The sequence below is a fragment of the Apteryx mantelli genome, chromosome 31, assembly GCF_036417845.1.
Source record: "Apteryx mantelli isolate bAptMan1 chromosome 31, bAptMan1.hap1, whole genome shotgun sequence".
Taxonomy (NCBI): Eukaryota; Metazoa; Chordata; class Aves; order Apterygiformes; family Apterygidae; genus Apteryx; species Apteryx mantelli.
Genome location: NC_090008.1, coordinates 1,744,508 through 1,765,916, shown reverse-complemented (window position 1 = coordinate 1,765,916; position 21,409 = coordinate 1,744,508). Strand labels below are relative to the sequence as shown.

Here is a 21,409-nt window from a genome sequence, read left to right as displayed (position 1 = left end):
GCCACGCTGTCGCCGGGGCTCTGCGAAGCGGGCGCGCGCGGGAAGGGGTCGCAGCGGGGCGCGGGGCCGGCGCCTGCTCCGGGCGCGCGGGGCTCGGCCCCCCCCACCCCGGGGCGCCTGCCACGTTTCCGCGGTTCGCTGCGGCGCCGCCGGCCGCCCTCCCCCTGCCGCATCTGGAGCCTCGGCACAGGAACCCAGATAGCATCGCCCCGAAACCAGAATAGAAGCTCTGGAGGAGGCCCCAGCGTGTTTGTGTGGTTTTGATCTCGGTTTGGAGATAACGGGGCGCGAAACAATGCTGAGCTGGGGAGGACTCGGCCACGGGGGTGCACCGGGGCTGGGGGGGGGGGCGGACGCATGCATGCATGCATGCACACGCATGCACACGCATGCACTTGCATGCACACGCATGCACAGCCTCGCCGCTCGCGGGGGCTTTGCATGCGTCTCCGTCCCCGCGGAGCCTCGCGTTTGCTCCGCGCGACCCCCTCGGCCGGCACCGGCGGTCCCTCGGGTGCTGCCCATCCCGCGGGAGCCGGCGTGGCGCCTTTGCACGGGGAAGAGGAAGAGCGATAAACTGAGCTGCGGGGCTGCACTTTAGGAAGGTTTTTCTTTCCCCTCCGCCTCGAAGAAAAAGCAAGCCGGCCCCGAAGATCCGCAAATCATCAAGGAAATTAAAAGTCCTTGGTGTCGCTGGCGATGTAAAAAAAAACCCCCAGCAATTAAGTCGCAAAAAGCGAGCCGAGCCGTCGGCGCGAAAGGAAACAGGAAGGCCAGAACTGCAGTCGAACATCGGGTTTGAGGGGTCACTTGAGCTGGGGGGGAGCGGAAGGGGATGCTGGGTTGGGTGGTGTTTTTTTTTTTTCCGCTTTTCTTTCGGCCTCCCTCCAGAACAGGGCGTTTTTCCTCTTTTTAGTTGCCTTTCGCCCCCCCCGCTTGCTCTCGCCTCGTGTCTTTGAGCCCGGCCTTACCGCCGCTCGGCCCCGCCGGCTTTTTACGGATCCTTCCAAATTTTGCCGGCGCGGAAGCTCCGCCAGATTTTTGCGCGCCGGCAGCAGAGACCTGGGGAACTCGTTGCTGCGAGCCAACGCGCCGGGAAGACCCCGGCCCTGCAGAATTCCAGCGGTCGGGCTTCGAAAGGCAAAAACGTCTAACTTAAGAAATTAAGAACCGATGCTCGTGCGGCGCCGCGGCGAAACCGGTTAGAAACAGGTAAAAATCGCTTAGGAATGCGTATAAGCGGTAAAAATATCCAGAAATAAAAACTAGGGAAGAGATATCCGCTCTCCTGCCTTCCCGGTGCTCGGAGCTGTGGATTCAGCCCCCCCCCACCCCCCAAATTCCTTGTTTTGTAAAAACATTTCCCAGCTGAGCTGCTGCCTCGCTCGCTCTTTCTTCCCCCATTTGCAAAATGCTAACTCTGCTCCCTCGCCCGTCTCTCCAATTTGAAGCAATTTGCTGGGAGCCGGGTGTGAATTACTCAGCACAGAGTTAACCAGCACCTGCTCGGGTTTAATTGGCACGTCTGCTAATTGCCGTGATAGTCATCCTTGTGTAAGAGCGCGCGGGAGGGCAGCGGGGCAGCAGGGAGGCGGGCGGCAGCTCCCCGCCGCTCGCTCGCTCGCTCGCGCCCGCCCGCGGCGGCTGCCTCCGGCCCCAATTCCCATGGGATCGCGTGGGGCCGTTCCCTCCCGTCCTCGCGGAGGCGTCCAAGGTGCTGCTTTCCCCCCCCCCACCCCGCTTGGCCGCTGGGGGCGGCCGGCAAGGCCTCGCCTTTGGGGGTTGCTCCCATTTTACAGATGTGGAAACTGAGGCCCGGAGCGAGCAAAGGGTCTCCAGGGGAGCAGAGGGAGCCAAGCTCCCAGGACCCCAAATTCCTATTGCAGGGCCGGTCTCGCCGCTCCCGATCAGCCAGCAGGGATGATCCTAGGCCTCTTTTTTTTATTATTATTTTTTTAAGTGCATCCAATTGCACCAAACTGCGAGAGAAAAAAAGGGGGGGGGGAAAAAGTGTCACCTCGGGAGCAGGGAAGAGGCTCGGCGAGCGGTTGCGTGGTGATAGTCACTATGGAGACGGGCATCGCTCCCTGCCTGCTCCCGGCGGAGAGGGAGGGAGAGGCCGAGGCACATGGAGATTCTCCAGCGGCTCGTATGGCTTGAGCGCGGGGCTCGCCGGAGCGCCACGTCCCGGAGCCGCCCGCTCCTCTGCCGAACGGTGCCGGGAGGGGGGAAACGGGACTCGATTAGCCTCGTTTCCCGAGAAAACCTGGCAGAAGAGGGGATTTAATGCTTGGGGCTCTTATACGGAATAACCCTCTTATAGTGAGGGTTTCCGAAAGAGCCACCTGGCCGGGAAGCCTGAAAGGTTACCTGGGTTTAAAAATAGATTGCAAAAAAAAGAGAGGAAAAAAAAAGGCCAAAAAGTGTGAATTAGCCATTCTTGGGCTCCCAAGTGTTCGTCTTCCCCAGAAAGCAAATTGTGGATCCGCAAGGGAGGAAAGTCTTCCCGCTTTGATGCTTGGATTGGCAGCGAGGCCAGATACCGCAACGTCCCAGGAATAATTCTACCAAAAAAATATATATATATATAATAATAATAATAATAATACAAGTGACTCACAACTCAAGGAACCCCAAAAAACCCGCGTGGGCATGCAACTGTCGGCTGCCAGGGTGATGGACTGGTGCCGGGTCGGTGCCCGCCGGAGCTTCGAGCGGAGAATTGCAGGGAAAAAATTGATAAGAATTAGGTTTCTGCGCCTGATGGGGATTATTATTATTATTGTTTTTTTTAGTAATCAAATAAAGACGTTTTTAAAATTTGGAACTGAAGATGAGCGCGGGGATTGGAGACGGGTTGAAATTGCCCCAGCTAATCACCAGCTGCTTGACTGCTTATGACTTTATTAAAAGGGGGGGGGAATAAAAAATAGGAAAAAGCCGCCGCTTCTCCGGAGCGTCGCAGCGGAATAATGATTCGCCGGGTTATTCCTGCCGCGTTGCCGTCCTCCGTGAGCGCCTCCGGCATCCCCCAAAGCTGCGTTTCGGGCCATTTTGTGGCTGTTTGGGGGCTGGAGCTGGCACGCGGTGCCGCCGGACAGACAGACGGACGGACGGGGGGGGGATGCGGCAACGCTCGAGGAGACACTTTTCCCCCAGGAGAGGGGGGAAACAGCGCAGGAATGAGATGCCGCATCCATCCTGTGAGTCTGGGGTGCGTAAATCCCTGGGAAACCTGCTCGGATCCCAGAGCTCAGGGCAGCGGGATGGGCCGGGATGCCCGGGGGGGTCCTGACCGGGATTCCCGCGGCCAAACTCACCGTAGCCACGGGGAATACGGGCCGGGAAGACGTTTTCACTCCTTTCTCTCTCCCCCCCGGCAGGTTTCCGAGCGGATGCTGACAGCTCGACCCCGCTGGACTCGGCCGCGCAGGAGGGGACCATGAACTGAGAAAGCGGCGCCCCACGCTGCTTTTTTTTTTTTTTTGGCTTTTTGGGGTATTTTTTCCCTATTTTAATTTAAAACAAGAAAAGAAGGAGAAAAAAGCGACCTTTAATGAAAGCGTTTTGAAAAACGGGATTACTTTCCCCCTCCCCTTTCCCCTGCACCAAAGTCGTCCCCCCGCCGCTGCCGCACGGCGAGGATTTCCGGCGAAGATGGGGAGAAAAAAGATCCAGATCCAGCGGATCACGGACGAGCGCAATCGGCAGGTCGGTGTCGCCGCATCCTCCTCTTCTCGCCGCGGGAAGGATTTGGGGGCCGGGTTCGTTTTGCGGGTCCTCGCGTCTTTGCCGCCTAAGCGCTTTTCCGGAAGGAAGCGTCCGCTTAAGCTAGTTTCTCCTCCCTCTTTTTTCTTTTTTCTTTGCTTTTTTGCAGAAAATATATTTGTTTGACGTTTTCCGTGAGGTTTTTCCATCGAAAACTTCTACGCGGCTGGGGTGTTTTTCCTGCTCTGCCAGATTTTGGGGGGCGTTTGCTCTAGTTTGCTTCAACACCTCTTTTCTGCTGCTTTTCTCCCAGAAAAGCATGCGTGTCCGTGCGATATACTCTTAATGCCGAAAAAAAAGCGGCAAATAATAGATTCCGCTGGACCGTTTTATTGCTCCGCGGCAAAACAATAGGGAACGGCAGGTTTTCTTCATTACGGCTTTATTTGGTGGTTGGGGGACGGGAAGGGACCTAAAATGGTTCTGAGAACGTCCCCGTTGCTCCCGGCCCTGCTTATTTCCCTAATTAGCAGGAAATGGGGCATTAGGGGTTATTAAAGAAGCCGGAGCGCGTTTTCCGGCACCGGCGTGCCAGGACCTTGCTGAACGTGGCGGGGAGGTATTTGCACGCGTGCAGCCGGGTTTTTGGAGCCCCCGGGGGGGGGGTTTCAAGGGAACGGATGGTCGGCATCCTCAGCAGTCCCGTTTTTCCGTCCCCGGCGGATGCCTCCTCCGAGGCAAATCTGAAGCCCTCGCTGCAGGGCGAAGCCTTTTCCATGCATCTCCCGCCAGCTCTGCAGCCCGGCGGGTCAAACCCCGCTCCGCTCAGGGGCTCGCTCCCATGGGACCGGCACGGCTCCGGAGCCCGCGGATGCCCGATCCGAGGGCGGAGAGCGAGGAAGACTCCCTAATGTCATTAGCGGAATTACAGGGGAGGGTTTGCCGTGACGGATCGGGCCGCCGCCGGCGGTGGCCGCTGCGGGCTGCCGAACGGTTCGTTAAAGCCCCGAGTGGAGGGCGGGAGGGGGACGGATGCGGGACGCGGTCCCTGACGCCGGCTCTCCTCTCCGCTCGCTTCCAGGTGACCTTCACCAAGCGGAAGTTCGGGCTGATGAAGAAGGCCTACGAGCTGAGCGTGCTGTGCGACTGCGAGATCGCCCTCATCATCTTCAACCACTCCAACAAGCTCTTCCAGTACGCCAGCACCGACATGGACAAGGTGCTGCTCAAGTACACGGAGTACAACGAGCCCCACGAGAGCCGGACCAACGCGGACATCATCGAGGTGAGCCGCCGGAGCCGGGGGAGGGAGCGGGAGCGAACGGGGAATCTCGCGCGCCCGTGTCCCCTTCCATCGCATCTCCGTGGTCAACCGGGCGCAAATCCTCCGTCGGAGGCGGTGGGGTTGGGACATCACTTGAGTTATGGCTCTGAGGTTGAGGTGTAGCTTTGTTTTAGGAGATGTTCCCATGGTCCAGGCTGGGCAGAGGTGGTTTGGGAGGTGTTTTCCCGGGACATGGCGCCCTGCGGCACCGGGGGAAGTCTTCCCGCGGGAGCTGGCCGAGGACGCGCGCCCTTTCGGCAGGGTTTTAGGAGGGCGCCGGAGGTCGAGCGCTAAAACTTGGGATAACTTGGGTCGGGCAGCATCTCCGGGTGTCCTCCACCAGGTCCTGTCCGTGTCCTCTCCCGTGGACACGGCGGGATCCCTCTGCGCCTGGCGCCGCGTTTCTCCCTGCTGCTTCCCGAGCCTTTCCGGCAGCGCAGCCTCCCCGCCCAGCCGCGCCGGGATGCTCATTCCGCGGCTCCCGCGCCGCCAAACGCATTTGTCTTGGCTTAAAAATACCGCAAACATTTTGGGCAACGTTCTCTGCTCCCTTATGGTCCGAGACGCAAACACTCCCGAGCCGGCGCGCAGTCCTTGGCACCCGGAGAGGCGCCGTGTTTGCACCACGCGGGGAGACGCGTCTGCATCCAAGGCGGAGCGGAGGCGCGCCGGGAGCGGGAGGATGGCGGCGGGCGGCGGGCGAGGAGCCCAAGCGCTGCGCGCCGCTCGCCAGCGCGCTCGTCTCTTCTCCCTGCTCCTCTTAGGGTTGCTCTAAGATTTTTTTCCTATTTTTTATTCCGAATTTCCCCCTGCCCTGAGCGGCCGTTCCTGCTCACGGAGACAGCCCGGCTCGGGCAGGTTTCTTTTTGCCGCATCCCTCCATCCGGACAGCGAGCTTGGATCCCGCTGGGTGGGTTTTGGACTCCTAAGTGCAAAGGTCCAGTTTTTCCAATGTTTCCTGCTGACTCCCAGCTGAACGGACAAGGTGCCAGGGATTTACTCCGGCCGAGGGCTGGCTTGGGGGACGCCCTGCGCCGGTAACCCACAGTCTCTTGCTCTCCATCTCCTTCAAGAGTATCTTCCCGGGAAGACGCGTCCTTGAAGCAAGCGGCAGCTTCCCGAGCGCGCCGCGTTCATAAAGCTCGAGGACACAGTTTGCCACCGAATACGATGCTTCTCCCCGCTCCGTTTGCTGCTCAGAGGCTTCGGCACGGCAGCGGGGACGGGACCCTCCGGCTCGTCTTGCAGTCGCCCGCGGGGCCTGGTTTTATGTGGGAATCGCGCGTGCACGTGCCGGCGTGCAGCTCGGAAAGCCTTTGGGCAAAGGCGCCCCGGTGCAAGCAAGCGCAAGGCGGCACACGGACACGCGCGGATCGCTGCGCACCCACCTGCCCCGCAACACCGCCGCCACCTCCGGCGGCACCTTGGAAAACCGGCGGAGCAGCCTGGGGCTCTCGTGAGCCGCGGCGGTGGATTTGCAGCGCCGGGAGAAGCTGCCTGCCTTCGTTTCCCTGCTGGAAAGCAGGATGCTGGAATGCAGCGTTGCTCCCGGAGCCCTGGCAAGCGCCGCCGGCGTTCCCAACGGAGGGGCTCGGTGTTTTCCTTAACACCCACTCCCGGGATGCAGTGAGAATTTCCGCTTTCCTCTATTAAAAGCGAGGGAAGTGACGCCCGATGCCCGGCATCCAAGGGCGTCCGGGGATGTTTGGGGCTGGAGGCCACGCGCGATGCCGAGGACGCCGCTCGCCTGCGCTGACGTAAACCGGAGGTGACAACAGGGTCCCCTCCGTGCTCTCGCCGGGGTCGCGAGCTCCTGGGAGCAAAGGCACTGGCAATGTCAGCTCCGGACGCCAAAAGCCTCGGGAATCGGTCCCCTCAAATCACGGTTTGCGTCTCCGGATGCGCGTCCGCGGGCAAGAGCCATCCTGGGAACGGGATCGCCTGACCCCCGTGCAGGAGGGGGCTCCCGAATCCATCCCCGGCCGGCGGCGCCCCGCGGAGAAATCTGTGCGTTCCACTCGCGCCCAGCCACCGGCAGCTTTGGAGCCGGCGCAAATCTCCGCTAAGGCAGCGCGGGGGTTTGCTTTGCCGGGCGCATGCCGAAAGAGAGGGACCGGCAGCGGCTCCCGCGGAGGGGAAAATCCTGCCCGCGGAGAGGGGCAGAGCCGGAGATGTAGGGACAGCAGGGAAGCGCGCCCGGAAATAGCGTTTTTTCGCTAGTGAAGTTTTCCCCCCAGTTTTCTCCTTTGGAAGGATCGAAGGAATTCATTTTGCGTCGCCTTTAAGTGAAAAACGGTTTGCAGCAGATCGCAGCCCGGTTAAAAAAGGAAAAGAGAGAAAAAAAAAAAAAGGCTTCGTTCCTCCCTCACCTTCTGTTTTCCCTGTGAAAAGGGAACGGGGAGGGAAAAGGAGAGAAAAGGAAAGCGGCGCCTTCTTGCCTTTCTCTTCCCCTTTCGAAAGACCTTGCAGAGACCCTGAAAACAAAGGGAATTTGGGGGGTTTCATTCTCCCCGAAACAGGATTGTTCCCTTTTTTTACATCATCTCGTCAAAAATGTGGGATGCGCATTTTGGTTTTTTTTTTGCTTTCTCGCCAAAAAATAGCAGCCGACGTTCATATGCTTGGCGACGGCGTTCGTTGCCCAAAAGCTCTTTTTTTTCTTCTTTTTTTTTTTTCCTTTTTTTTCCTCTTTTTTTTTCTGAGCAGCAAATTGCCACCAGCCCGGGCGGCCCCACCGTGCGCGGGGCCACCGAGGTCCCGCGCGGTGACAGTGACAATAATCCAATCTTACGCTTCGGGGTGTCCACCGGGTGCCGGGAAGGATTTTTTCCGCCCTCTCCATGTGCAGTTGGCTGGATGCAGGCTGTCGCCTGGTTTTCCATGGGAATGGGGGGCGGATTACGGCCGTGGCTCGGGCAGAGCGGCGGCGGCGGTGGCCTCCGAGACGATGAAGCTGCCGCTAATTTTCTGCAGTTGGTGGCCGGAGCTGAGCGGAGCTGAGTTCACCCCGTCGCTCTGCTCTCCTTGATAGAGCTTGATATTGGTGGAGAAAAACCGGTTTCCAAGGGAAAAAAAAAAAATAGGCGAAGCCATTCCTTCCCCAAGTGCATTACTTTTTTTGGCCCTTTCTAAAAACAGCCAGAGCCATGCGCAGAAGCAGGAAAAAGGACCCTGGAAAACCTTCCCGTCGGGTCGGGCCCGTGGTTAAAGCCCAGCTCGTGTCTCGGCCGCATCCTTGGGCCGTGCAAATTCAGCTCGTTCCCAGTCGAGCCAAAAACCAGGAGGATTCCCCGCAAATAGAGACCCGTCGCTATAAAAGCAGCCCTGAAGAGGGGATCATTTAACCCAAAGTCGCTTTTGGAGTCACCTGTGTTGCTTCTTTGGCAGCGACTCTTTGCAGCCGCGGCAAAGCGGCCGAGGTTTGCGGTGCTCGGTGCTGCACGAATGCGGAGCAAAACCTGCCCGCGGCATTTCCAGGCTTTGCAAGAGGCTTCACCGTTTTTTACCCCTTCCGTTATATCCCCGCGTTTCCTGGCGCTTACAGGTAGCTAACGATGTATATCCAGGATGTATTTTGCCCTTAAAATAGCTGTGTTTATTACTGTTTAGGAAGACAAGAGGAGAATTGTCAAGGCCCCGTATTTTTTATTTCTTTTTTTTTTTCCCCCCTGCTGAATTTGGCATGAAAAGAGATCAAGACTTCCAGGAAATTCTGTGGCTTTGACTTAAAAAAAAAAAAAAAAAAATTGGCAAGTGGCGCTTCCATAATAATGCCTAATTGCTTTTGGTATTTTGCAAATAAAATGATTAAATGTGCATGCGTAAGGCAATCTGCAAACTGGCTACCAAACGTGGACGGGGAACTTTTGTTGGTGCACGCGCGGCGCAGGAGACCCGGGTTGCTCTCGCTTTGCAAAACGCCGCCCCTATTTTTGCCGGGGGCAAGATGCTTTTTGCTATATATGTATATATATTTTTTTGGTTTCATTTTTGGCGACAAGTCTGGTCATTTTGTCTATTTTTAGCAGATCTCGTTAAGGTTTCTTTCCCCTCCGGGTCCTCGCAGTAATTGTAGGTGGGAAAAAACGCGCCCGGATGCCGGGGCCCGGCGCCGCGGGAACAGGGCAGCCTCCGCGCACCCGCGGGGTCCTTCCCCGTCCCCCCCCCCGTCTCCATCCCGCCTCCCGGACCTCAACCATCTCCCGGTTGTCGTTTCCAGACGTTAAGAAAGAAAGGTTTTAACGGCTGCGACAGCCCGGAGCCCGACGGCGAGGACTCCATAGACCAGAGCCCCTTGATGGAGGATAAATACCGCAAAGGCAGCGAGGACTTGGACATACTGTTCAAGCGATACGGTGTAAGTACCTCCCGCTCTGGCCGGAAAAACCCTCATTATATGTTCTTTTTTTTTTGTTTTGTTTTGTTCGATTTTTTTTTTTTTTTTTTTTTTTTTTTTACCCCCAAAACCTCGTCCCCGTCCCCCTCCGTCCTCCCCGAAACGTAACAGGCGCTGAACAAGAAGCACAGAGAGTGCGAGAGCCCCGACGGGGACGAAGCGTTTGCGTTGACCCCGCAGACGGAGGAGAAATATAAAAAGATTGATGAGGAGTTTGATAAAATGATGCAGAGTTACAGGCTTGCAGTGAGTAGCCGGGGGGGGCGGCCGGCGGCACTTCTGCATGGCTTTGCTTCGGAGCCGTGCTCTGCCGCGGCCGCGGCGGCGACGGCGCTCGCTGCCCTGCCGCCCCGGCGCCCCTTTTTTCCCCCCCCCCCACCACCCCGTTGCAAAAGGAGTTTTGCCTCAATTGGGGTTTTTTTTTTTTTTGCAAATCGATAGAAAGGGTGAAGCCGCGGCCGCCGCTCCCCGGGAAGGGGGGAATCGGGCCCGGTTTGGGCTTTTCCGCTTTAATTCCGCCCAAATCCCGCACGGCCCCGGGGCAGCTGGCGGCGGTGGCAGAGAGCCAGGGAGGCTTTAGCCTCTGATCCCGGCCCCAGGGTGGCATCAGGACAGCGCGGGAAGGGATTTGCGGCGGGAGCTGGGGGGGGGGGCCGCGTTGCAAATTAGCCGTCAGCCCAAGGGCGCAAAGACGGGCGACGCGGGCGAGCCGCCTTCGGAGGGATTAGCCCTGAGATGCCCAAATTAACGTGGCCAAGAGCAGAGAGGAGGCTAATTTTCAAGGGCTGGATGCAACGTTGCAAAAGAACACCCCCCCCCCCAAAAAAAATAAAAATAAATAAAAATCCAGGCTGCTTTGCCTTGCAAGCCCATGCAAGCAAAATTCTGGCTTTTCTGGAGATCTGGGTCTTGCGAAATGCCCGGATCCTTATTTTGCCGGCTGCAAAGAGGCAGGGGATGCAGCGGCGGATGCCGGGGGATGCCGGCGCCGCCCCGGCCGCCTGCTCCCTATTCCCGCTGCGAAACGGGGCCGGGAAAAGTGAGTGGAAAACGCTTCTCCCCGGGCGCGGAGCAGCCGGCGCGGGGGTCCGCGAGCGGCTCGGCGCTGGCGTTGGGGCAAAGCGCTGCAAAGCGACGCGCGAGCCGGCGCCGCCGCCGGAGACGCTTTTCCTTTCTAACCAGCTGGGGGGGTCGTTTTGGCCAGTGGTTTTGGGTCGTTTTGTGGTTTTTTTGGTGTGCGCTGAGAACTAACCCGCCTGGCGCAAACGGACCCGCCGGGGCGGTGCAGAGCGCCGCCGGGGCTGCAAAGGCGGCGAACGCAGGTCGGCGATGAGTCGGGGGTCCTCGGGGTGGAAGGGGGGGCACCCCGACCTCGCCGGCGCCCTTCACCCCCATCTCCGCTCAGTCCGCAGTGCCGGCGCCCAACTTCGCCATGCCGGTGACGGTGCCCGTGAGCAACCCGAGCGCCCTGCAGTTCAGCAACCCCGGCGGCTCCCTGGTGACCCAGTCGCTGGTGACCTCGTCGCTGACGGACCCCCGGCTCCTCTCGCCGCAGCAGCCGGCGCTCCAGAGGAACACCGTGTCCCCGGGGCTGCCGCAGCGGCCGGCCAGCGCAGGTGAGCCCCCCCCCCCCCCGCGCTCACCGCTGTCACCCCCCTTCCCGGGACCATTGCTCGCGCCGCAGAGCCAAAACAGGGGTGCAAAACCCCCCCCGTGCAATTGCATTTTTAGCCCCAAACGGCCCCCCGGGTGCATTTAGGAGCTCGGCGCTGCAGGGGGACGAGACCAAAGCAGCAGGAGCATCGTTCCCCCGCGCGGATAAGGCTGCAGGAGCCCCTTAAGCCCATTGCACCCGGGGAGGGGGGGACACACAGCCCAAAAAAGGGGCTTTTCCACCTGGGGACTTGCTGCTTGCAGTCGCCGGCCGGGCGATTGCACACGCGGATCGGAGACGTGAGGATCGGGGAGCCGAGGGCCGGTCGGAGGAGCCAAATCCCGGCTGCGCGGCCGCAGCCCGGCTCTCCCGTGGCGCGAGCGTCGGTAGTTGCAGCACGCAGAGAGCCTCGAGGGTCCCTGCTGCCCTCTCGCAGGCCTCTTTGCGGAGGGGGGGGGGAAAAAAGCCAAAAAAAAAGTAAGAAAAGAGGCTCCGTTGCAAGGAAGAATCCGCCCTGACCGTTGTCGTTTCCATCCAGCTCATGCGCAAGGAGATAATTTCGTGGTCGCGAGCGGAGAGGTTTTCCAAGTCCGGCCATCTGCGTTTCATTCACTCGCTGCCTTGGACGCGGGAGAAATCCTGTTTATAGGAGCCAGGGCCTCGCGTGTTATAAGAGCTGTTTCTTTTCATTTATTTTTTTATTTTTTTAGTTAAAACAATGTGCCGCAGACGAGAGCCCAGCGCCGGGTTCTCGTTTCCGAAGCAAAAGCGGCGCTAGCGCGGGGCGGTTTGGGCCGAGAAGCGGTGGGATTTGGTTCGAGGAGGGGGGGGGATCTAGGGACGGAGGCTCCCGGTTCCTGCGGGATGACCGCGGTTTGGTGCTTACCGCGCCTGGATGTTGTTTCCAAACCCGATCGCCGGGAACGCGGCTCGTTTTGCCCACGCTGGCTCGCCGGCAGCGTGACGCCCCCCGATTTTTCCCCCCTTGCCTTCCTCCCTCTTTCTGCCCCCCCCTCGCTCCCAGTGCCAGCGCTGACCCCCGCGTTTCCGATTGCTTTCCAGGGGCAATGCTCGGCGGAGACTTGAACAACACGAACGGAGCCTGCCCGAGTCCCGTAGGTAAGCGAGGAGCCGTGCCGGCGGGCAAAAGCGCGGCTCTCCGGCATCCTGCTCCCGGCGCCTCTCCGTGCCTCAGTTTCCCCACGGGCGAAACAGCGGCAAGGATTTTTTCCTTGCTAATGACGTCGCCCAGCACCCAGCAAAAACCCCGCAATGCCGCCGGGGCCGGCAGGGTTGGAGACCCTGGATAAGGAGCCTGAGCTCAGCTCCCAGTGGCTTTCCGGTGGGAAGCCGGCAGCAAAACGGCCACGGAGGAGGGTGGGATTCAGCGTTCCCCTGGTTAAAACCAAATCGGGTGCTGGATCCTGCCACCTCCGGCTGCCCTGCTCCGTCGGGGAGGCCTGGCCGGGCACGGGAATAACCGTGGCCTTTTTCCCGCCCCGGCAAATGGCCGGGAATGGGAGGAATTTCTCCCTGGCCTCCCCGGCTGTGCCTCCGGGACGGACGTCGCCGGGGCTGTTTGCAAGGGCTGGAGCCTCTCCCGGGGGCTTTGCACCGCTCGGGGCTTCGCTGCCTTCGGAGGCGCTGCCGCGGAGCCGGGGAAGGGCGGAGGGGGGCTGCGGCGGCCGTCCGCCCGCCCGTCCGTCCGCCTCCCCGCGGCCCCCACGGCAGCTGCCGCGAGCAGCCGCTCCGGCGCGGCGCTTGGCAGGACCCGTGAATGTCAGCATTGACGTCACCGCAGCATTCCCCGCGTTCCTGCCGCCGCTCCGGGAACCGGGAGCGGAGGAGCCCGGCCGGCCGGCCCCGGCGCTCGGTGGCTCCCGCCGGCTCGGCGGGGCCGGGAATTGCAAAGCCGTGCTGGCTCGGGGGGGGCTTTTTGGGGGCTACCTGGGACGTTTCCTCCTCCGCCCCGGCACGGTGCCATCGCCTGCTGCCTCTGAGTCATCCGCCTCCGGGCGCCTCCGGCCCGGCTCCGGCTCCGATCCGGGCTGGATGCCCCGGATCCTGCGTATGCACCGCTTGGCGCCCCTCTGCCCCCGATGCCAGGTGCACAAGGCTCGGCCCCGGGGCTCTTCCCGGCGCTCCGGCCGTGCCCGGCTTTGCAAGGGCGGCGCGGGAGCCCCGCCAGCCCCCCGGCAGCGCGTCCTTGCCCAGGCGGATCATCCGCCTTCTGGCGCCGTGGCGCAGCCCTCCCTCCTCTTTCCTGGCCTCCCGCTTGCTCCGGCTGGCCGGAGGGGGGAGCGGATCCGGCCCGGAGGAGATTCCTCTGGCAGCAGCGCCTGGAGCAGGGAAGCCCCTTTCCGGGGGGCGAGCCGGGAATCGAACCAGCGGCTCGGCGGTGCCCCTGCAGCCGGGAAGGAGGCTTTTACGCACCCGGTGGGGGGATTTTATGCACCTTTATTGCCAGTTAGTACCGAATCCGGGGCGCGGGGCCGAGCCGCCAAAGCTCCCGGAGCACCGGGACACGATCCTGGTTTAACCCTTCTGCCGGCGGGCGCCGGGGCCGGAGCGCCGCTGCCTCCAGCCGCCTGCCGAAATGCAGATGCAGCGCGATGGTGGATGTGATTAATAATGCAATCAGCGACCTATTTTTCCCGGTCTAACGTGCAGTGAATATGAGGGCTGAATCCTGGTGATTGCTAAACGCCTTTCTATCTTTGGGGCCTATTCATAAAAAAAAAAAAACCCTCATCAGAACAGTAATCTGATCCAATTTATGCCTTTCCTGATGTTCATCAAACCCTTTCCTTTTAAAATTTTTTTTCTTCCTTCCCTTTCTTCTTCTTTTTTATTTTTTTTATTTTTTCTTTGCACATAAAATCCTTAAGTGGGGCAGCAGCAGGAGGAGGAGGAGGAGGAGGAGGGAGGCTCAGATCTTCAAAGGGGCAGTGGGATCAGTGAACCGGATTCGCGGCACCGCTGCGACCCCTTTACGCTGCTCCGGTGCCATAAAGGGGCCTTAAAAGCAAGCGTGAGAGCAGCGATATCCCCTCGCTGGGGTCTCGGGACCCTGCCGGAGCGGCAAAAAGAGCCTGGCTGGAGCTCAGGCCAGTGATATTTATTGCTTGCGGTGATTGCGGGTCCCCGCGGGCGAGGGCGACGCAAGTGTCCGGGTCACCCCCGTGCTTTTTCCCTGCAGGCAACGGCTACGTGAGCGCCCGGGCTTCTCCGGGGCTCCTTCCCGTGTCCAACGGCAACAGCCTGGGCAAGATCATCCCGGCGAAATCGCCGCCGCCGCCGGCAGCGCCGCCCCAGCTGGCCCCCAGCAGCCGCAAGCCGGACTTGCGCGTCATCACGTCGCAGAGCGGCAAGGGGCTCATGCACCACTTGGTGAGTGCCCGGCGCGGGAAAAAAACCCAAAATTCCCTGCTCCGGCGAGGCTGCGACGCCGCAAGGGAAAAAAAAACTTGCGTTTGCCGTCGCCCCCCTCCTCGGCCTCTTTGCTCCGCGGCGCGGCTAACGCTACCTCTCGGTTTTCTCTCCGTGCTTGCGCGGGCAGACGGACGACCACTTGGCGCTGGTGAGTTGTGTGCCGCGCGCGTGCGTGCGTGCGTGCGTCTCGGGTGCCGCGGGGCCCGCGCGCTTCGCGGCTTTTGGGCAAATCCCTTAGCTCGCAGGCGAGCGGAACGACAGCCCCAAATTGCCTGTTTCTCCACCGATTTCGGAAGAGCCGGGCTGATTTCGGCAAAGCGAAGTGTCGCCCGGGCTCTGCTCCACCGTGGCAGTTTGCAGCCCAGAACGACCTGGCCCGCTGCCGCCGCGTGAGAAAGAGGGAATAAATCAGGCTTTTCCCATATTAAGGATATTATTTAAAGCCTGTGCATAGCCGCTGGCGGGCTGGCGCGCTTGCTGAGCCCCCTTTGTGCACGGGGGACGGTTTTCGGCGTTATTTTTGTGCTTTAGGGCCCCAGCGGCCCCGTGCCTCAGTTTGCCCCCCTCCGAGGTGGAAGTGGTGGCTGTCTTCCCGCCGATCTGCTCCTCTCCGTTCCCTCTGCCGGAGGGCATTGCCTCTGCATGCGCGGGAGGAGCAGCTTGCTTAAGGCAAGCAGCAGCCCGGTTAGCAAGAACAGTTTTAATTGCGAGTCGGAGCGAACCTGGGAGAGTTTTGCCCGAAGTGCAGCCCGGCCCTCGCCCAAACCGAGCCGGCAGGTTCAGCCCCTGTTGCGTTTTAATATCAGCCCCCGGCGCGCTCCTTTAGCGGGTTCACAGCCCCCCCCTGCATTTCTCTGCATTGCACCGGCGGCTCGACGTGCAACGCGTAGAGCGGGATCCTGCAGCGACACGCACGCCTCGCCTGGCAGCACGTGCGCACGCTTTTGCAATCGGCCCCGGGCGGCAGCGCGCGACCCGGCGTGCCGAGCGATCCGCCCGGCGCTTACCGCGGCCGTTGCACGTTGCAGCCCGGGCGCTAAAAGGCTCCAGGAGCCGGTGGCGTGCCGGGCGGGAGCGCGGGCATCCTCCGGGATGTGGCCCCGCATGGCGCCGGGCGCGATTTAAGCTAGGCGCTGCACCAGTCTTCACGGGCTGACGTGTGCCCGGGTGCTTCCGATTAGAGCCAAGCCTCTTGAGTCCGGTTTAAATCGGATCAGCAGAGGCAGCCCGGATTATCTGCCTTGTAAACAGGGCTGAATCCGACCCTCCGAGCTGCCCACGTAGCAGCCCGCAGAGCCGAGGGGGGAGGCCGGCGTGCAGCGGGCCAAGGGCAGAGTTTTTCCACGCTGGACCTGCTAATGCCCGAGTCACCCAGGCCTCCGGAGGGGCCCTATCCTGCAGGGTGCTGAGCCCCGGGTTTTAAGTTTCGGGATGCCAAAGCACCTTTAAAATCCTGAGCTGAAAGTCTTCGGTTTGCATTAGAGGGCAGGGGCTCGTTCGCAAATGCCGGGAGGAGGCTCGGTGCTGCTTTAGCCCGTCCTGTTCCCGTCTGGTGCCCCTCTGGCTCTTGGAGCGGCAAAACCTCGCAGGGAATCGCACGCATCCCCTGGAAAACAGGAGCCCTTCTTGCATCAGAGGGAAATTGGGAGGATCGGTGCGTTACAGGCTGAGGCATCCCGCTGGCGCAGCGACAGGGCCCGCGGGGACTTTGCTGCACCTGGGCAGCCTGGTGACCCACGGCCGCTGCAAAGCGACCTGCAGAACGATTTCCCGAGGGTCTAAAAGCCTGTCGGCGGCGCGGTTCGCATTGCACCACGTTGCAAAGAGGCACGTCCGGAGGATCGATCCTGCCCAGCCCCGCAGCCCCAAAGGCGGCTGCAAGAACCTCTCCAGCGGGGCCGCTCACGGACCGGGGTTTTGCAGGGGGGGGACGCGACCCACGAGGACGGAGGCGTCCGGGTTGTGACTCCGTCTCTGTTTGCTTCCCCAGCAGAACACGCAGCGGTTAGGCGTCTCCCAAGCAGCTCACTCTTTAACCACGCCGGTTGTTTCTGTGGCTACTCCCAGTTTGCTGACCCAGGGGCTGCCTTTCTCTGCCATGCCCACAGCATACAACACAGGTAAGCGCATATAGCACAGGTAAGCGCATATAGCGCAGGTAAGAGCATATAGGACAGGCAAGAGCATGCAACACGGGTAAGAGCCGTCGGCGACACCGTTTCGGGGAAGAGGGAAGCGCTGCTGCAAGCACGTGCCGGGCTCTCCCTGCGCAGCCGCTTTACCACCCCGTGGTGCTTCTGCCGCGAGACGCAGCCGAGCCCAGGAGTTTCGTGGGATTAAAATAAAGGGGAAACTCATTATATAAATAAGGACAACTCTGTTGTATCCACAAGGGCCTGATTCTCTCTTATGCCGTGGCCCATTGCACCATGCTGGCAGCGTGAAGGTGCTTTTAAGTGGATGCTAATTAGAGCTACACCCATTTCGAGGCTCCTGAAAGCCACCGGTGATGTTGCAACAGGGGCTTATTGAAAATAAGTGTCAGGAAAGAGTGTCAGGCCCCCCCTCCCCCCAAAAAAAAAAGTTTGGGAAGAATGTAAACCATCCGGCTCAGCCCGGGTTGGTGGGGATTTGGAAGAAGCGGAGGCGACAGTTGTCAAGCCTTTGCCCGAGCGAAGAGCTTGTTCATCAGGAGGTTGTCAAACGTCCGTGGAGACTGTAGGAACTTGCTGGTTCCCCGTGCAACTCGCGCTGGCATTTGCTCAGAGAAGAGTTTGCAAAAATGCAGAAAGCTGCTTGCCTGGAAGAGCCTGGAATAGGCGTGCTGGGAACTCCCTGCCCTAATTAGTAGGTGTAGTCCGGCAGATGCCTGTTTGCGTGTGACTAGTAGGTGCCCCGCCGCACGGGGAAGTCGTCTCCGGGCCTGCGGTCCGCCGGCGAGCTCGTGTCCTGCCAAAATCCTCAAAATAGGCTTTAATTGGGCCCTGCGCTGCTGCCTCTCGGGGCAGGGGCGGGCCGATTCCAGCTCTCGGGATATATTTTTCTCCCGTGGATGGGCAAAAAATGTCCCAGCTCAGGCGCCTTAGGTGTCTGCGGCCGGGACGCCCTGGTAGAGATACCGCAGGGTCCGGCCATCCCGACCGAAATCCGTGCTCCGGGCGTTGCCCTTCGTTCACGGCACAGCCGATGCACCGATGCAGGGGCCGGCTCCGCTGTCGTAACCCCCCCCGCCCATGGGTGTCGGGAGCTCCCGAACCGGAATGGCGGGTGCCGGCGGGAATAGCAGCACCAGGGCAAGGCTGAAACCGCAGACGCCCAAAACGATGAGTCGGTCGGGTGCCGATAAGCAGCCGGGAGCTGCGGGCGCCCTTATCAGATGCAGACGCGGCCCTGCGGAGCTGCCTCTGCCCGGCGAGCTGCTCGGGGGCCCCACGGTCTTCCTGGCAAAGTAATTCCCGTGTTTTCGGTAGGATTGGCCGCCTTTGACAACTTTTGCAAATTCAGCCCTGAATTTGGTGGCGTTTGGCAGGGTTTTTCCCTGCAGCCTCCTGGAATGGTGCAGCCGTGCCCAGCGCCTGTTTGCCTTGCAGAGGAGCGCTGGGAAAGGTCTCCTTCCCCTTTCCCTACTCGGGTGGGCACGGCCAAGGAAAACGCCCGGGCTTGGATGCTGTGATTTTGCAGCAGGAGCCAGACCTGGGCAGCTTGCAGCGTCATAGCTGGCCGAGCTGCTCTCGCCCCGCTGGGTTTGATCCGTGCAAAGCCGGGAAGGAGCCTCTGCAAACGGCTGCGGGTCGCCGCTGCCTCCCTGCATCCCGTGGCGCGGAAGGGGGGGCCGGATTCGGCGGACGGGGAGCGCCATCTGCTGATGTGCAGAAACGGGCCTGGGGGAAACGTATTTGTGTGGTTTATATCCCATTTCCCCCTGCGTGAGTGGGTGTTTTCTGTGCCAGGGTCCTTTCCTGGTGCAGTCGGTGCGTGTGCGTGAGCGTGCTCAGCTCTGGGTGGACGTGCACGTGTCATTGCGTTTGCTTTTGGGCATAAGCTTATGATTTTTGGGGCCAGGAGAGAGGGGGCCCGTAGCGCCGTGAAACACGCGGCAGGATCGGCGACGTGCTTTGGGCGGTCGTAGGTGCGTCGCGGTCCGGCGGATGGGCCTCCGTCGTCCCGCCGCGCCGGGTTTTGGGGCGGCCGCGGCCCTGCGGTGACCGAAGGTTGCGTCTTCGCAGATTATCAGCTGACGAGCGCCGAGTTGTCCTCGCTGCCAGCGTTCAGCTCGCCTGGCGGCTTGTCCCTGGGCAACATCTCTGCCTGGCAGCAGCAGCAGCAGCAGCAGCAGCAACAGCAGCAGCAGCAGCAGCAGCAGCAACAACAGCAGCAGCAGCAGCAGCAGCAGCAGCAGCAGCAGCATCTGGTTCCTGTATCACTAGGCAACTTAATGTAAGTGAAACCGAGGGTCGCGCGGTTGATGTCGCAAAATATCCGGAGGCGGATGAGGAAAACCTCCAAGGCGGCAGCCGTAACCGCCAGCCTGCCCCCTCCCGGCGGCTCCGGCAATCCCAGCCGGCTGCTCCCAGCCTCTAGCAAGCAGCAGCGGACGGGGCCCGGAAGAAATAGGTATCCTGGAGCAGTATCCGCTCGCGTAGGAAAGCGATAGCTTTTAATATCGGAAGCGAACTGGGGGAAAAAAAATGCAAAGAGGAATAATGAGATATTTCCCGTTATCCTCTCTGTCTGTTGGGTTTTTTTCCCCCCCGCTTTTCCTAACGTTTTCCGCCCTCCTCTGCCCCGCGCTGACCTTGTCCTCTCTCCCCGGCTGCTCAGACAAGGGAGCCACTTGTCCCACACCACCACCTTGACCGTCAACACCAACCCCAACATCAGCATCAAGTCGGAGCCCGTCTCGCCCAACCGGGACCGAAACACTGCCACGCCGCTCTCCGCCTTCCCCCAGCAGCCCCGGCACGAGCCCCCCGGCCGCTCGCCCGTCGACAGCCTCAGCAGCAACACCAGCTCCTACGAGGGCAGCGAGCGGGAAGATCCCGCCCGCGCCGACTTCGGCCCCTCGCTGGGGCTGCTGCGCCCCACGGCCGAGGCCGAGGGCGAGAGTCCCGCGGTCAAGCGCCTGCGGCTCGACACCTGGGTAACGTAACCGGCCCCCCCTCGGCCCGGGGGGGGCAGGCGGGGGGGGGGAGCCCGGGGCTGGGGGGGGCCGTAGGGTCGGGGAGGGGGTCCGGCATGGGAAATGATCCTAAACTGCCTGAGAAATAGCTTTAGGGGCGTCGCGGCTTGTGGGGGGGGGGGGAAGGGGCGCCCGTGCCGCTCCCTCCGTCCTCGCCGGAAAAGCGGCTCCGGGAGATGCTTGTCCCTGCGAGCCGGGTGGCAGGGGGGCGGTTCGTGGCGCTCATCGGATCGGACCGAGCGCCGGGAAGGGGGTCTCGGAGCATCCGGGGTGTTTGTCGGATCTGGGATCCTCTCCTTCCTGCCGCATGCCGGCGGTTCCCGCGCCCCGGCTCCCCATCCCGACTCCGGCGGCGGAGCCGTGGTGCAGCTCACGCCCGCGGCGCCGGAGCCGTTTCCCTCCCTGCATCCCTCCCGGGGCCGCGCGCCGCAGATTCCCTGCCGGCAGCCCGTGCTGCGGGTCCCGGCGGCCCGGGAGGTGACGTGCTCGTCCCGGCGGCCCTCAAGGCGACCCTGCGCTGGGCGCCGGGTCCCCACGTTTCCGCCCCGCGGCGGCGGCGGCGGCGGCGGCAGGACCAGCGCGCCGGCTCCTTCGGCCGCCTGCCCGCTCTATTTGCACTGGCAAGCTGAAAAACGGGGGGAAAAACAAGGCTCGAATCCGTCTGTTTGCTACCAACCAGAGTTCAGGAAGAAATCTCAAAATCTCACGTCGCGTGCGACTCGTTCCCGCTCTGCGAGAGAGAAAAGCTTTAAATTAGTAAAATAGGAATAAATCGCTGATTTGTATTTAGGAGTGCAATTGAAATAACAACCTTGCGATTCCGTGGGAAGGTTTTCAGGCCCTGACCGATACGCGGGAGCGGTTTGGGAAACCGGCTGGACTTTGAGGTGGTTCAGCGGAAAGGAAAAAGGGCCCAAGGGAAACGGAGAAGCTCCCTTCTCTCGCCAGCTGTTCGGTCGGGTTTCTCGCGCCAGCGCGGCCGGGCCGGGCATCGGCGACGGAGCGGAGCCGGGATCGCTTTGCATCCCGGGATGCGACCCCGACCCGCTCCCCGAAATCACCGCGACGAGCTCGGCAGGGCTTTGGGCTGCCAGGAACCAGGAGCGCGGCGCAGGCAGGGTCTGGAAATCGCCACCTCTGCCCGCTTTAGCCTTCGCGGACGCCGTGATTTTAACATCAGGCCTGGACTGAGCCGCGTGAGCAGATGCTGGGAAAGCTGCCGCCAGGTTTAAGGAGGATGGGAAAAAAAACAACAAAATCCTAATTCTCTAAGAGTTGGGTCTTTTAATCCTCGACCTGGCTCTTTTAAGGGAATGCATGTTAATTCGATCCCAATGTTGTCCCAAAGGCCTGAGCTGGGATGCGCTTTGCGTGCAGGAGGGAAGCGCCTGGCGTGGGAGAATATCCCGGCCCGCTCCCCGGCTGCTGCCAGCCCCTTCCGCGCTTCTCCTTTTTGTCCCGCACCCGGCTGCCGCCCCATCCTGCTCGCCAGCCCGCGTCTCCATCCATCCATCCGTCCATCCGTCTGGACTGCCGGCGGCGGCTGGGTTTGCTCAGGAATCTCTCGGGAAGGGTTATGGAGCCGCGGGCTGCTCCGGTTCCCACCGCCGCCGCTGCCAAACGACACCAAACCTGCCCGGATGCTCCCCTGCTTTTTTTTCCCCCCATGGCAGACAAAGCCTGGATCCGTTCCCGCGGCTTTCCGCAAAGGTGCTT

The 21,409-nt window shown here is 61.2% G+C and overlaps 1 protein-coding gene across 2 annotated transcripts in view; it reads left to right on the top strand.

Annotated features, from left to right (window-relative positions):
- MEF2D (myocyte enhancer factor 2D) overlaps positions 1-19,677 on the top strand; it is a 39,031-nt gene extending 19,354 nt beyond the window's left edge. The window contains exons 3-11 of one of the 2 annotated variants that reach the window (XM_067313375.1): positions 3,384-3,711; positions 4,790-4,993; positions 9,252-9,389; positions 10,834-11,044; positions 12,145-12,201; positions 14,282-14,472; positions 16,508-16,634; positions 18,741-18,951; positions 19,336-19,677. In XM_067313375.1, coding sequence (XP_067169476.1) covers positions 3,658-3,711; positions 4,790-4,993; positions 9,252-9,389; positions 10,834-11,044; positions 12,145-12,201; positions 14,282-14,472; positions 16,508-16,634; positions 18,741-18,951; positions 19,336-19,663 — 1,521 coding nt within the window. In that variant the 5' untranslated portion in view covers positions 3,384-3,657 and the 3' untranslated portion in view covers positions 19,664-19,677. Of the gene's footprint in view, positions 1-3,383; positions 3,712-4,789; positions 4,994-9,251; positions 9,390-10,833; positions 11,045-12,144; positions 12,202-14,281; positions 14,473-16,504; positions 16,635-18,740; positions 18,952-19,335 lie in introns of both variants that reach the window. The other variant, XM_067313373.1, reaches the window with a different exon arrangement.
- The last annotated feature ends 1,732 nt before the right edge of the window (positions 19,678-21,409 follow it).